Source organism: Amborella trichopoda, chromosome 6 (genome assembly GCF_054954075.1).
Source record: "Amborella trichopoda isolate Santa Cruz 75 chromosome 6, AtrichopodaSantaCruz75HAP2 v2.0, whole genome shotgun sequence".
In the NCBI taxonomy this organism is placed as follows: Eukaryota; Viridiplantae; Streptophyta; class Magnoliopsida; order Amborellales; family Amborellaceae; genus Amborella; species Amborella trichopoda.
The window spans coordinates 4269846-4286174 of NC_142341.1; the positions used below are offsets into that span (position 1 = coordinate 4269846).

The window sequence follows — 16329 nt, forward strand, 5'->3', positions numbered from 1 at the left end:
CAAGTGATACTACCACCACGACCCCAACACCATTCTTGCCTCTTCTCGTGCTTTTTAGAGAGAGAATGTGATAGAAAAAAAGAATTTGTTGGGTTTTCAAATAGAAGATGTGCAAGGGGGAAGAAACTATGGGAAAAAAGCGAGAGATGAGAAGCTTTAATATTTCGTTTTTAAATTAGAGGTAAATCGATCGATTTATCCCTCTCTAAAAAATAAAATCTTATTAGGTTTCATTTCTTAAAAGAAAAGTCTTTTAAGGCTTTTGTCTTAATAATAAGCCAAAAAAATTATGCTTAAGAGGGCTCCTCTACAATGTCTACACTGAGTTGTTTGACATAACCCCCAGCTGTGAGAAATCAAGACACACCCCACCCACCTCTGCGGAGATGGCTGGGCCAAGGTCAAACAACCACTAAAAGTACACACTCCATATTCGAAAATACTAGTAAGTTTTGAAACCAAACAATAATTTTAAAACCCACAAACATGTAAGCACCATAATAAGTGGTCATAATCAATCTGTTTCTAGAAATCAATTTGATGACATGTAATTTTTCGTGATTGTTGGTTATCCCAATAACTTATGTGATATAAGCAACAATAGTCACTTATAAACTGATGTAATTCAAACTACAAAGAGAACCATCCAGATATGGAAATAGTAAATAAGCTTCAATAGTTACTCTTTAGAACAACAAGACATGCATACACAGAGAAGCCACAAGATCGTACACACTTTAATAGCCCAAGTCAACATTACCTTATTTACATTCCATTTAACAGAGAGAAAAGCTTAAAACCTGCCCATTGCTCTTTGCTTCTTTGAACTCATCAAAACAGTTTAAGGACCTTCAAAAAAAAACTCCCAAAGAAAAGCAACATACCAAGTAAAATGAAACCCGAAACATAGACCAAGAACTAATCAGAGGGGAATGCAGATGAAAGGAACTGCTCATCTTCCTCAAAGAGCTGCAAATTCTTAGTTTTCAGCAAGAAATCAACTGCATTTACGTCATACTGGAGTAAGAATCCCACTTTAATCAGCTCTAGGAGATCATCAACCAATTCAGTTTTGTCCCAAAGCAAGCCCTTTGATACTGCTTCGGCAAAATAAGTTGCAAATTCTATGTTGGATTTCTGATCTTCTTTTTTCCATAACTGAACCAATAGCCTCGAACTGTCCTTTTCCCACCTCACCATCCTGGTCGATTGAACACTCAAACTCTTATCGGCAGAGATTGGTAGAAAGCAAAACACTGTTATCGGTTCATCCATCTCGAAAACAGTCAGCTGAAGAAGAGATTTTGCCATCTGATGTCTATCTTCTGGTGCAATTACAAGAGAAGGATTAGCTAAATACCCCAAAACCATTCGGATAAGGCCCTTTCTAATAAACCCAACAGCCTTGCGAAATTCAGTACCACAAGACATGGAAGATTCGTCCTTCCGCACTGACTTAGAGATGGCTTTAACGCCAATTATTGAATAAATTTCAAACAATTTAGTGAGAGGAATAGAAGGCATGCTGAATTGAGGATACCAAACAATCACTGATCCCGAAGGGGTTTCACTAAAGAGATCCTTCAGTTGAAGGTCATCTGGGATGAAGACTTCTCTCTTATCACATAACTTAATGCTACCCAAGTCCGTACTCTTGGGTAGCTTCATAATGGAATTTGAAATAAGCTTTTCCGTCCTTAAATTCCAATGCCTAACAATGGAAGCCCAAAAGCAAGAGCACTCGCCAAGTGTCAATAAGTGATCTTCATCTTCCCAAGTCTTCCAAAGCTCACAATAGTCCTCAATTTTAGGATTTGTAACCACTCCAAAGGCAAGAGAGAAGAAAGAAAGCAAATTCTTCTCATAAAGCTTATCCAACACATGAAACCTCGACCCAAAAAGATTGTCCTTATCATGAAGCGCACATTTTGCAGGTTTCACCCACTCTCCATTGCTGTCTCCATTTGGGATCCAAATCCAAGAAGTTGATTCCTCTTCCGAACTCCAATTGAACTTGTGCAAGTACTTGTATATTCTAACAATAGCCGGGTTCTCAGAGTGACTTTTAAGGTGGTTCACAACTAAAGAACATCCCACTGTAGGATCAATATTCACCCCTATCCTTCTTAGCTCTTCCTTAAATGACACAATTTGACTGCCATAAAAGGCTTCATCAATGAATGGCCCATCCTCTGGTTGAAGGAGAGGTTCCCAGAGTGAATCATAGAGTAAACACCCATTTGGAGATTTGTAACCCATGTATGTCTTCAGCCATTTTTCTTCGCCAAGAGCTCTCATAAACTCCTCTGGCAAGGAGGGTTGAAATTCTTTCAATAACAATCTGATGCAATGTAGCAGTGAAAACACATGAGCTGGTGCCAATGTAGTGGGATCTTTCGGCAGTTTAAGACTCTTGGCCACAAAGCGTGCACCCCTTTCAAATTCAACCACAGCCCCCATATCTTTCAGCTCCTCTCTGTAAGAAGACATACAATTTCCATAATGGCTGTCATCAATAAATGGAAGAACGGCAAGCTTAGATATGAAGTCCCACTGTGGAGAAAACAGAATAGCTTGTCGGGGGGTCCTATAGCCACATGTAGTTTTCACCCATTTCTGTTCAACGATGCAGTTCATAAGCTCCACTTGAGGATTTTGTAGCAGGCACTCCTTGCAATATCTCAAGAACTTTAGGAGGGAAAGTGCATTGTCTTTTGATATACCACCCAAAGAAGACAAATGCGACTTGAAACGGAGTGCAATTTGTTTGGAGGCATGCTCTAAGCTGGTTATGACCCCTAGCTGTCCCAGCTCTTCTTTGTAATAGCAAAGGTCACTCCCATAGAAGTGTTCTTCAATCAATGCGACTCCATCAACAATCTCATTGAGACAACCCCACGTTGAATCATATAGAAAAGATTCGTGAGGGGCCATAAAGCCATGTGTAGTTCTTAACCACTGTTGACCTCTGAGTTTTCTTGACAATGCATCTGATGATCTTGAATTCCTGATGCATTCAAGAATGGAAAGGACACTATCTCTTGTCAAGGTAATCAAGAAAGCAGGCAAGCATAGATTATCCATAACAAGCTGATACTCCTGGTTAAACCCAACAACCACTCCCAATGATCTGAGTTCACTCTTATATCGACGAATTTCCTCCCCATAGTAGACTTCATCAATGAGTGGCAGTTTACTGATCTGAGAAAATGATTCCCATTTGGGATCTGATAGCACAGAACCAACTGGGAGCCTGTAACCAGAAGACGTTTTTAACCATTTTCCCTCTCTAACCCTTCCCATAAATTCGTCAGGCAAATTGTAATTCACCCCCAAATACCTTATGAAACCCAGCATCGAAAATACGTGGCTTCTTGTTAGAGTGGAGGAGTCAGAAAGTGACATGAGACGGTTTGCTATGAAACGACAAGCTTCCCCATACTCAACCATCACACCAATGGCACTTAGCTCCCCCTTGTAAGAACTGATACGGTAGTCATAAAAATTTTCATCAATTAAGGGAATATCAACAAGCACATTACCCATCTGAAGAAGATTCCCCCACTCAGAACTAGAAAGGAAGGACTCTTTTGGAGCCTTAAAAGACAAAGAGGTCTTCAGCCAACTCCCTTCCCTTATACCTGTCAAAAACCTCTCTGGTATTGAGATTCCCTTCCTTTGTAGGTTTCTTATCCACTCCAACAGTAAAAGAGCATTCTCCTTCATCAATGGAGATGAAGAAGTGGGTAGTTTAGCATTCGGGGGACGTAATTCAGGAATGTCGACAGCATTGAAACAGGTTTTAACAAACTCCAAGAGCTGATTCTCGGAAGTGTAAATGCCTCCAAAAGAACCTGATCGGATGTAATCCTCACTTAGTTCTATGTATCCCTCTCCTCTCCAAGGGTTTGACACCATTAGTTTAGCCCACTTACTACCAGCTGAAGGGACAAGTATCCCGTTCCTGCTGGTGGTTACAGACCCATAATTATCGACAAGTGGCATAGATTGGCAGAGACGAACAACCTCCGACCCATGGAGGAAATTCTTCGAGAAAGAATGATACAGGAAGTGAGCAAAAGATAAAGCAATTTTCCTTTCTTTATGCATCTTTTGTAGCATTTCAAAAGCAAATTTGTATGTTGACATATTATCAACATTTGCATATTGGCGCAACCATCGCAACAAAGTATCTGATCTCTGAAAGCCCCTCAAGGTTGTCTGTGTAACTTCAGGCATCAAATAACAACCTGCTGCACCACCAAATTCTTGATTCCATTTTATAAGCCAAGGTGCTTCTACAGCACTTGAAAAATAAATACATTTGCCCCATGAGCTAGATGATTCATCTAAATTGCATAGAGCAGTCCTGCCATGCAAATCAATATACTTCAAAATGGGCACGTTCTTAAAATTAGAATAAGCAAATTTGTCAGCCCAATTGTCAGCAAGAAAACAAAGAAGCTCCATGTAGACACCTTCCGAAACCCCAGACACCATATCTGAACTCCGAATGCACTTCCCGTACCAATCATACTTCATGAAGCCAACTCCCAAAAATTCAAGAATGTCATCAAATTTCCCTTGATCAAAAGCAGAACTAATCACATACATACCATGGGACATCACACTCTGTAAGCACACTCCATTCTCTTGGGCCTTGAACAGAATATCCCAAAACACAGGCAAAAGCCTGCCTGCTTCATTGGGCTTGCAAAAGAATTGTTGCTCAGAAAATGATTCACAAGGCAAAATCTCTTCTGAAATCACTTTCTTTCTTATAGAATCTCTTACATTGTTCAGCTCTGAAAAGGGTGATTCTTTAACAGGTAAGAACTTAAACATGGTAGAGAGAGAAGAGGGCGGAGCCGCTTCATTTGATTTCAGATAAGAATAGAAAGCATCGAAGAAAGAAGTTGGAACACAATCCAAGATCCCTTTGTTCCACTTATTTTCCCAGACTATGGATTCCCTTGAAGATGGGAGTATGAAATCTGCCTGAATTATGAAGGGGAGATTCGTGACCATCTCAGTAGGTAGAAAGGCATAAATACCAGCAGAAGAGCTCCCTCTGTTTATGCGCTTTCCAAATGGAAAAGCCAATGAGATGACCCATTCTTCAATATCCATCCTCCTCTCCACCTTGCACTCTGGTTTAACAGGAAACCTCTGCCTCCAGATATGGTACCTGCACTCATTTAGAACTCCATTTTCTTGAACAGAGAGGTGAAGAGCATAACACTCTGCATTGATGTTCTTCCTCTTTTGAAGAGAAGTTTCACTAGAAATAGAGATTGAGCTCACAGTATTGAGCTTTGGATCAGCATTGTGCTCACGAACAGAGAGTTGCTTAATCTTTGAAAGGAACAGGAGGAGTTCGGGGTGGACAATCGAGAGTTGATTCTTCACAGCTGCTACTTTGTCTGGCTTTAGAGGAAGGATTATAGTTGTTGTAGGGAGAAGCTTATCAGAACCATAGAGTTCATGCACATCAGAAAGTGTTGGCTTTTCTTCAACCCATTCAGGTACTATATATCCAATTTTGCAATCAGGGTTAGGCTCCTCATTGAAACTTATCTGATATCCATTGCTGAAGATGTAGGCCTGGCTGGATACAAGAAATACACTCTTGAATCCAATACCTGGAAAACCAAATCGCTTTTTGTTTTGTTAAATTGTACAAAACTTAAAAAGAGAATAGAATAGCTCTCTCAATGCAAGTGATCAGGAATGGTTCATATATAGGCTGATACTAGACGCAAAAACAGAATATTTAAAGATGCTAGCATTACAATTTCATGTTTAATTAAAAAAACGCTGAATAATATGAAAGCTGAAAAACATGAAACCAATGGTCAAAAGTTTCATCACAATTTAGGACACCATAATATGGGAACGGATAGAATACAGTATTAATCCAAAAATACCATCAATATCATCTATTGTAGCAGGAAAAGAAAGAACTTTAGACTAATTCAGAGGGATAGCTGCAGAATCCAATCATTTTTAATCGATGTCAGCTCACACAAATTAGGTCAAATGCAGAGAGTTGGGTAAATGAAGCAACTTGGGTACTATACAAGAGATTTATGAAATGTGAGCTTAATTATCAGAGAAATAAGAAACCATGGGCATGCTTGCAATTCCAATTCATAAAGCCTGGGCAGTTCCATAATTTTGTGATGTGCTTGAAAATTAAAAATTGTGTGTGCACATCTGGACTAGGCTTCAAAGAAAAGTGACAAAATTGAGATCATCAGGAAAATGGATAGCATTTAAAGAAAAGGATGGAAGGGAAATGTAGGAATTCTACCAAAGGTGAATGATGAAATTCTCTCAAAGGTGGTAGGGTTAAACCTTATCGAGGTTATGCACACAATAACCAGGTTACTCTTCAGAGTAAGAGTAGATATTGGTCACAAATAAGTTTATCTCATGTGAGTTAAGAGTAAATGCCATGCATGCCATCATATCAAGGTTATACACAATATCAACAATCTAACCCTTAATAGATAGTGGATGCCCACTAGGGCAAAGACAAATATATGCTTTTTAATAAATCATCCGCAACCGTACTGCCTCCAAGTATATTTGAAAAAATCAAAGGACAATGTAATTAAATTACAAATGAGGTCTTAAATTTACGGTGGTATCCTACAGTTAAATAAGTTTCATCCATTCTTAGCCTAGTGCAAATTCACATGCAATGTCTTTTTATCCTATGGTTTAGCCTAGGGTATTCTGCTAACCTTCAGCAGCCCCAAGTACCAATAATCACTAGTAACACATAATGGTATTCCATAGTTAATTAGACAACATTAGAATCTTGATTGGACAAGCCAGAAACAACAGTTTAAGGAGAATAAAGTAGCAAGTACAAAAGTATTACAATGTTATGGTTAAATCATATAGACAACAAATATAGAAGGCTAAAATGGAAAATCAAGATGGATATGCACACCTTTTTCTCCGATGTAGCCACTCTGCCTGTTTCCTGCCTTGGTGGATCTCCCCACACTACAAATTGACTCTATATTCTTTCTGGAAAAACCTTTCTCATTATTGAAAACAAGCAAAGTAGAAGAAGCTCCAGTCTTAGTAATATCATTAGAAGTCACAAGAAACTCCAATGAGGGATCAACCCCTGGTTCATATGTGTTGTCCTCTGCATTCTGAAACACAATAAAATACTCAAAAGAAGTTACTTTGAATCCCCATTATCTCACAGAAGTGAATGTGGTAATAACTACTGGAAAAACAGTCTATGGATGTGGTTACGCAATATGGTAGCCTTAAAAACCACTTTAGGAGGATTTAGGACCCAAAATTTTGCAAGCGTATTTTGATTCATGTTGTGATCAATTCTAAATTATATTGATAATGATGATGTGGACGATGATGAAGATTTTAGGCCGTTAAAAATGGAGATCTTTTGGTTCCACATATGGAGAGTCCAGAGTCATAGTCAGACTGTTAAGAGCACAGACTGCAGTCCCAACCAACTTAGGAGTTCGGGGCTTCTATCAATACTGTTAGAAAAGATAGCTCTGTCCATACAAAGTTTCACCATAACTCATAACTAATTTGCTAACCCCATGACAGTTACAAACAATGTTATCATAATCGAACTGAATAATTGCTTCCAAGTGGTCACATTCCTCACTAGACCCCAAACTGGATCGGTTCAATAAACGATCAGATCTTGAAAAAACATACATTAATGGAATTAGACCAGACACTTCTCAATTAAGTGGCTAGTTAGGTTTTCATAACACCAGTTGGGAATACTTTTTATCTTTTTTACTCTTTAGGGACCCGTTTGGCTCATTGGATTTAGATTTCCATGACTCGCTTTTCTTGGAAAAGCTGGACCTTTGGTTCGCTTAAAATTGACATTTTCGTTGGATTAAGCTTAAATTTTAAAAATCTCAATTCCACCAATATAGGTGGATCAAGGAAATGAGCCATTTTACTGCTGAAGAACAAAAAAAAATATTAAAATTTTAGAGAGTAAAACTATATCAAATTTTAAAGAAAGAAAACATATTAAAATTTTAGATAGAGAAACTACATCAAATTTTAGAGAGATAAAATATATGAAAAAAATATTGAGAGAGAAAATATACAAACTTTTTTAGAGAGATAAACTATCTCAAATTTTTGGAAAGATAAAATAAATCAAATTAAAGTTTTAAGAGAGACTATATTAAAATTTTAGAAAGTGAAACCATCTCAAATCTTAAATTTTAGAGAGAAAGTATTTTAAAATTTTAGAGAGAAAAACTACTTAAAATTTTAAGAGAGAAATATCTCAAAACATTTAGAGAGAGAAACTATATCAAATTTTAGATAGAGAAACTATCAGAAAATTTTTAGAAAGAAAAACTATCTCAAATTTGAAGCTTTAGAGAGAGAAAATATCTTAAAACTTTGAAGAGAGAAACTACATCAAATTTTAAATAGAGAAAGTACTTGAAATATTTAGAGAGAAACTATTTTAAAATTTTAGATAGAGAAACTCTCAAATTTTTAGTTTTAAAGAGATAAAGTATATTAAAATTGAGAAAATATTTCCTTATCCTCTATGTTCAACTTTCACATCTCATGAGACTTAAGAATTGAAAATATTATTTGAAAACGAAAAAATCTATTTCTTTTTATCTTACAACACCTTAGTCCTCTTTGACTATAAATTTTGATCCAAACAAATACTAAAATGACATCCTATTTAAACTCCATCTCTCTCTTTCTCTAAAACTCCATCTCTCTCTTCGCTTTTCGATGAGTTTACCAGCCAAGCAGTTTAACTTGAGCTTGAACATGAATACACATTCTTATATGTGAGAGAGAGATAGAGTTTAAGTTTTAAAGAGAGATTGAGTTTGAGTTTTAAGGAGAGAGATAGAGTTTTGAGAAAAAGATACACGATGATGAGAGAGAGAGATGAGTTTGGGTTGTAGAGAGAGATAGAGTTTTTAAAGACAGAGACGATTAGAGAGAATGAATTTTAGAGAGAGAAAGATAGAGTCATTTCATAAGTTGTTGAAGTCAATAATACAGGTTTAAAGGGTTAGAAGATAGAAAAGATGGAGTCCAATGGCTTACAACTAATATTTTCATTTCTTGAGTGTGATGAGATATTAAAGTTAAAAATAAAAGATAATATGATATTTTGCCATTAAAATTGTAGGAGATAAACTATTTGAAAATTTTAGAGAGAGAAACCATATCAAATTTTATCTTAAAACTTTAGAGAAACTATATCAAATTTTAGATAGAGAAAGTACCTAAAATTTTTAGAAAGAAACAGTATATTAAAATTTTAACAAGAAACTTCCCAAAAAAATTCGAAAGAGAAATCATCTTAAATTTAAAGTTTAGAGAAAAAAGCATCTTAAAATTTTAGAAAGAGTAACTATATCAAATTTTAGAGTGACACAGTACCTAAAGTTTCTTAAAGACATAAACCATCTTTAAATTTTTTGAAATAAACTATCTCAAAAATTCATTTTAGATGAAGAAAGTACCTAAAAATTTTAAAGAGAGAAACTATATCATATTTTAGAGAGACAAACTACTTGAAATAGTTTAGAGAGAGAACCTATCTCAAAAATTTTAGAGACAAACTATCTCAAATTTTAAGTTTTAGAGAGAGAAACTATTTCAAATTTTAAGTTTTTAAAAGAGGGTATATTAAAATTTTAGAGAGAAAAACTATCTCAAATTTTGAGAGAGAGAGAATTAGCATTTCCAAGAAAAAAATATTCGAGACAATCCTAGAAGGGAATTTGCATTTTCTTGATTTTTACTTGATGCGATCCAAACAGGTAATTGACATTTCCAATAAATCTCAATTCCAATAAATCTCAATATCAAAATTGACATTTCCCAATATTGAAAAATTGAGGGATCCAAACTTGCCCTTAAAGAAAATTGTTGTCCAAAATATATCTGAATTTTTAACCTTAATGTCGCGATATTGAGAATGAGGCTACAACCTTGGTAGTAGTACACCTGAGCACCAATCAAAAGTTATTGTCTCCGTTCTCACTAACGCCTTAAAAAAAACTTAAAGTTTTCCCTTAAAGTTTTCCAAAATGGGCAGAGTATGTAATTCCAACTTCTATACCAAAAAAGAAAAGGGAAAAGTTTATACAGAGGCGAAGCTCTAAACACTCAAATTTCAGCCCACCTCAAAAATTTTTCTGCTGTAATTCCTAGTTATATACAAAAAAAGAAAAGGGAAAAGTTTATATAAAGCCGAGGCTCTAAACAATCAAATTTGAGCCCACCTCAAAAATTTAATTAGAAGAGATTGTTTTGATGCTCAAATATCTTCAAATTGATCATCTCAACATCTAGATGCATGGACATAAGAAAAATAGATTTCGAATTTTGGAAATAATGTATTTTGTAACACATTTTTTGACCGTCAATTTTCAAGTTTTCATAGATCAATCGATCTACACTAGTTTTGAAGCTTTAAACTTTATAAATAAATATATAGATATATTTTACGGCTATCACAAAAATTTCCAGTATTGAAACCACATTTTTCGATACCATTTGAAGGTAAGCTCAAGTTTGTTTGTTTATAGCCTAGGCTCTATACAAACCGCACCCAAAAGAATGTAATCCTGATGTGGCGATATTAATCCTATTTTGGGAAACATATGATACTCGTATGGTGAGAAATGCTTTTTGATAGACACCCAGGATATACACAATCCGTTATTTACTTATTTTTTGGGTAAATGACATCCACGTACCACTCACAAGACAAAAGGATCAGCCATACCGCTTGAATACCAATACACTGGCCCATGCCCCATCAAGCCAGGGCCAGTTCAAGTCAAGCCCAGTCAGCCCAAAAGGTTAATGGGCAGGGTTCAGGCTTGGGTCAGGATCTAGCTCAAATGATTAGGGTTGAGACCTGGCTCTAGCTCAAATGATTAAGCATGGGCTTAACCCTAGCTTAAAGCGTTTGGTTCCCGGCATGGGCTCATGGCCCTAGCTTAAATTATTGAAGACTAACTAATTATACAAGCTTGAGCTAGGCCCAGCCGGCAGCCCTAAATATTTTTGGTTGACACTAGACTGGGGTGGGTAGGGGCCTTATGGCTTGGCCTCGAGTACCAGCTAGGCCTAAGCAGCTGCATGTGGCCCACAGGTAGGGCTTGGTATTGAGGATTGATGTATTGTATTTTGAGGAAATAGATCTGTCAAGGTGGAGTAAAAAAGACAACTCTGGAAGACCGTTAAAAGCCCGAAGAGCTTGATGCCTGAAGGAATATATCTAAAACTTAATATATATCCGTATAAAAGTATTTCGGTAATTTGTATCATCTATTTGAAACTCGATATATATTGTTTCGATAGGAAAATCGCAGGTTGCTATGTAATCAGAGAGGAGATTGCTATGTAATCAGAGAAGCGTGACGAAAAGAGTTTTTTGTAATTCTATTCTCCATTGTCAATAAAAAAGTTCTCATCTCTCGTGGACCTAGGTATGTTGCCGAACCACGTATATCATTGCATTGTGGTTGATTGTCTCTTTTTTTTGTGTTTGTTTCTTCTTTCTAGTTTTCGAGGATTACTTTTCGTTGCGTTGGTTGTCTCTTTTTTTTGTATTTGTTTCTTTTTTTTAGTCTTTTGTGTTTGTTTCTTCTTTCTAGTTTTCGTAGATTACTTTTCGTTGCGTTGTAGTTGGTTGTCTCTTTCTTTTGTGTTTGTTTCTTCTTTCTAGTTTTTGTAGAATGCTTTTCGTTTCAACACTTGGTTCACGCCCAAGCGTGTTGTGGTTGGTTGTCTCTTTCTTTTTTGTTTGTTTCTTCTCTAAAGCTCGAGCTTGCCCAGGACATGCTGGAAAGTCCTGCGTGGCCGGCCTGAGCTTGCCCAGGACATGCTGGAAAAGTCCTACGAGGCTGGCCCGAGCTTGCTCAGGACATGCTAGAAAAGTCCTGCGAGGCCCACCGAACCATCGTGTAGCCCGTTGGCAGCCTAAAGGTGGATAATTTTCCTTTGGATAGGACTAAATCATGAATTTTACGTTCTTTTTCCTGTTTAAATTAGTTTTTTTTTTTTTTTCTTCTCATAGTTTGGCATTGAAATGTGTGGCGCCCTATTTCTACTAATTAAATTAGTTATATTTAGGCTATAACTTTGGCAATTTATTTGGGAGTTAAGTGATGGGCATCGAACTTGGATGTATTGCTGCAATCATTAACCACTTACGTATCAAGCCCAAACCCCATTCCTAAATAAAACAATCGAGGCTAAATCAGATTTCAAATGAATCAATATATTTTCTGCATTCTGTATTTTTAAAAAAAATGAATCATTAATTAAAGGGTGTGGTTTCCATAAAGTTGCAACCTTAAACAATTCATTTAAGGCGCACCTTCAAATTTTATCATAAGGTATAATTTTAATATAAAATATTCTAAAAATTATCTCAAAATCTATTTTCAAAACTAATTATAAAATTTTAAACTCAAAAAATGATTAAAATCAAGTAGATCTATAAACATATGAAACTCTTGAAAATGGACGGTCTAGATAATGTGTCGTAAGATGCACCCATTTCTGGAACTCAAAATCCTTTTTTTTTTTTATGATCATAAATCTCGATGTCAAGATGATCAATTAGAGGGCTTTTCAACATTAACACAACCTTTACTGAAGAATTTTTGAGGTGTAATTGTAGTTCTACATTTTAAGATTGCAACCTTTTACAAACTTTTCCCTTAATTAAAGGTAAGAACGGGTAGTAGAGAAAATTAATTTAGCAAAAAAGCAAGTGCATACCTCAACATTTAAAAAGCAAAAATGAGAAAGACTACCACGAGCAAGATGTCCTAGAAATATATATATTTAAATAAAACAATACATTTTTAATCGATTCAAAAGAACTTACACAGCAGAGCCAGTGCACTATGATCTCCAAGACCGTAGAAAATTGGTCCAAAGTGTCATCATCATCCAATCGATGGGTGGACGACAAAGAAGACCGGCACCAACCATCAGATTACAGATGGATGCCAAACTCTCCATCAGAAAGCATGCAATGGGTGATGATAGACAATTAGGACCCTAGATTTCCTACTGTCCTATAGATCATGGCAACTCGCCCGTCTTCACTCAGACTCGGGCAACTGACTCAGCACGGCTTACCCCGATTTTTGTGCGCAACTCAGGGTACTTAACAAAATTTCAAAAAATCCAAAAAAATTGCAAAAAAATATGGAATTGTTTTATGGATTATTTTATACATCATTTGGACTTTTTGGTATAGATTGGCGAGTGTTTTTGGCATAATTCCTATTTTTTATAATTTTTTTTTTAGAATTTTTAAATGTCCCCAACTATAAATCAATTTTTTCAAATCCATTTTTTTTTATATAGTTTTTTAAACTTATTTGGAGTTTTTATAGGTTTTTATTGACTTTTCGTAGCTTCATTTTATTTTTTCAATTTTTCTAACTTTTTTTTAAATTATCTAGGTCGTTTGGCTTTTACACCAAACTCAATTAGGTCCATCTAAACGAGATCAAATAACTCGCCTCAGCCGAGGGCCGAATCACTTTGTCAAGAGACTCCAGACAAGTTCCGTAACACTAGATCATAGCACTCTTGCATAAATTTATAAAACTACGCCTTCTCATGCAGAAATTTACGAAACCTCTTTCTAGTGAGATATTAGGAATTAGTTCTTTCACCCAATTAAGGTGGAACATGTTATAAACTTTGCTTGGATCTATTTTCTTTTTTTTTCCTAAAAAGGAAGGGAAAATAATTGGCTAATTTTGGGCCCAGAACAAATTAAACCAAGTGCAAGCCCGACCCAATTACGTAATGGGCTGGCCTACTCCAACACTCCAACTCAGGAACCGCCTTATGGGCTATGGACACTGGCAAACGTCATGATCAACCCAGGCCACGACCTACGCTAGTCATTGGCCCAGTGGGTCCAAGTACAAATCCAGAACTCACTTTTTGAGCCGAGGCACATGTCATCTCTTACAAAAGATGCAATAATAGGAAAAAGTTTATACGGAGGCGAGGCTCTAGACAATTAAATTAAAATCTACCTTAAAATTTCAATGGAAGAGGTTGCTTTGATGCTCAATTATCATCAAATTGATCATCTCGACATCAAGATGTATACGCATAAAAAAAAAGTGGATTTTAAGTTTTGGAAATAATATATTAAGTTTTGAAAATAATATATTTTGTATTGCATTTTTTGACTCAATTTTCAAAAATTTTTAATTTTCATAAATCTCTGGATCTACACTATTTTTTATGCTTTCAAGTTTATAAATAAGAATAATGATCTTATATGACCCTCTCACACTCAAAGTTATAGGATTCAAAGAGTCACCATTAAATTTAACACATATCTCTATAAAAATCACGTTCTAAACAAGATAATTTTTTAAAAAAATCCGTACTAAATTTAATAGTGATCTTTTTGAGATCTTGTAAACACGAATATGAGAGGGACTAATAATATCATTCCTCTATAAATAAAGATGAGAATATATTTTAAAGCTTTAATAAAAAAATATTTTTACTATTAAAATCACATTTTTTGACATTATTCGAAGGTACGCTCGAATCTGATCGTCTAAAGCCTAGGCTCCACGCAAACCGCACCCCAATATTCAAATGAGGCGTTTTCAATTTTTTAATGTTAAAATACACTCGATATTTTTCTACCGTAGTTATAAGAAAAATTAAAATGTTGATCACCAATAAATCCACTAAAATCATACCTCACTCATGTTCGTTTTATAACCCCCACAATTCACTAATTTCATAATTAAGAACTACAAACACCTTTCCGATTAATCTCCTCTAAAAATGCTTCAAATTCCTCTTAAAAAAATTCCAAAAAAGCAAGTAGTATACCTTTTTTTTTCTTAGCAAGGAACAAAAATGGAAATTTACCTGAATAAGTTCCATCAGAAAGTGAATGTCCTTGGAGTAGAGCTCTGCTGACAAATTCCTGACCGCATGATGAAGGTCTTCAGTGAGAGGATTGGGCTCTCTCCCTATTGAGAATTTTTTAGTCCTTATCTCTTCAATGTGCTCACTTTCTGGTGTTTTAGCCATGGTGGATTATCGGTTTGAGAAGAAGCAAATGCGATTTAAAAATCAGTTTTCGTATGAACCAGTGTAATGCTTTTATCCTCTTTCTTCTTTGAGAAATTTGGAACTTGAGACTGTGATAGAGAGAGAGAGAGAGAGAGGAGTGGAACTTTAGAGAGAGAAAACTTCAATATGAAGAAGTAGAGAGAGACAGAGGGTGGGAGGATTTTAGGTATAAAGGAAGAGAGTTTCTTGAGAGAGAGAGAGAGGGAGGGGTTTGAGGAGTTCAATGGGAGAGTGAGAAGGCTTCCATTTAAAAGGCTAGAGAGAGAAACTGTGGTTTAAGGAGTTTACAGCGAAAGAGAGTGGCTTCTTTAGGAAGTTAAGAGAGAGAGACCACGGTTTATGGAATTGAGAGAGAGAAAGGACTTAAGTGGGAAGTTTGAAGGAGTTAGAGAGAGAGAAAGGACTTCAGTGGGAAGTTTGAAGGAGTTAGAGAGAGAGAAAGGGGAAGTTTGAAGGAGTTAGAGAGAGAGAAAGGACTTCATTGGGAAGTTTGAAGGAATTAATGAGAGAGAGAGTTGATGATATAATGGCAGTTTATAGGGAGGGAGAAACTTAGAGGTGAAGGAAAACCGCGGGGAGGCAGGAATCATTTGGAAGACCCAAAGTCACCCGGCTGCGTACGGACATACTCCCTCCCCTCTTTTTCTCTCTCATCAAACGCGTTTGATTGGACCACCAATTAACGCTCTCTCTTTCTATCTCTTCATATATTAAAGCAGAGGGCACATTTAAAGTAAAGAAAAAATAAAAAGTTAAAAACAAAGGCGAGGGTATCTGTGACTGTTGGAGAACAATGTTATTATTACTAGGCCCACGATTGAATCTCTCAGCGGTGTGGCCTCTTTAAAAAATAGTTCAATTATTAGTTAGATTAGATTTTAGAAAAAAAAAAAAATAGATATTATGATGTTTTAAAATATGATATATATGAATAAATTTCTCCCACTTCATTTACCTGGTCCAATCAAACATTAGTTTTGATTGTTTTTTGTTTGATCGTTTTTAAAACAAATTTGGTTTTTATCTTAGGTCAGGCTGGATGAGGTATCTGTATGTAGTTTGATCGATCGGATCATCGATTTTGTCTGGTCTTAATAATTATAGTTGAGATTGGCTTTTGAGAAAAGCTTTTGTTGAGGTGTCATTCAAATGCTAGAATGGGGTTGGGGC

The 16329-nt window shown here is 35.9% G+C and overlaps 1 protein-coding gene across 1 annotated transcript; it reads right to left on the reverse strand.

Moving 5' to 3' along the window:
• Window positions 1-653: 653 nt before the first annotated feature.
• Window positions 654-15857, reverse strand: LOC18434435 (ATP/DNA binding protein). Its single transcript, XM_006844505.4, has 3 exons — window positions 14953-15857; window positions 6962-7172; window positions 654-5642 (listed from the first exon to the last, which is right to left on the reverse strand). The coding sequence occupies exons 1-3, from the start codon at window positions 15115-15117 to the stop codon at window positions 919-921; spliced, it is 5100 nt and encodes a 1699-aa protein (XP_006844568.1). The 5' UTR covers window positions 15118-15857; the 3' UTR covers window positions 654-918.
• Between the last annotated feature and the right edge of the window lie 472 nt (window positions 15858-16329).

Excerpts from the sequence above, each read along its gene's own strand:
- LOC18434435 (XM_006844505.4), bottom strand. The coding sequence starts at position 15,117 with ATGGCTAAAACACCAGAAAGTGAGCACATTGAAGAGATAAGGACTAAA. Across the intron at positions 7,173-14,952 it reads TTCTGATGGAACTTATTCAG|AATGCAGAGGACAACACATA; the intron begins GTAAATTTCCAT and ends ATTGTGTTTCAG. Across the intron at positions 5,643-6,961 it reads TGGCTACATCGGAGAAAAAG|GTATTGGATTCAAGAGTGTA; the intron begins GTGTGCATATCC and ends TTGGTTTTCCAG.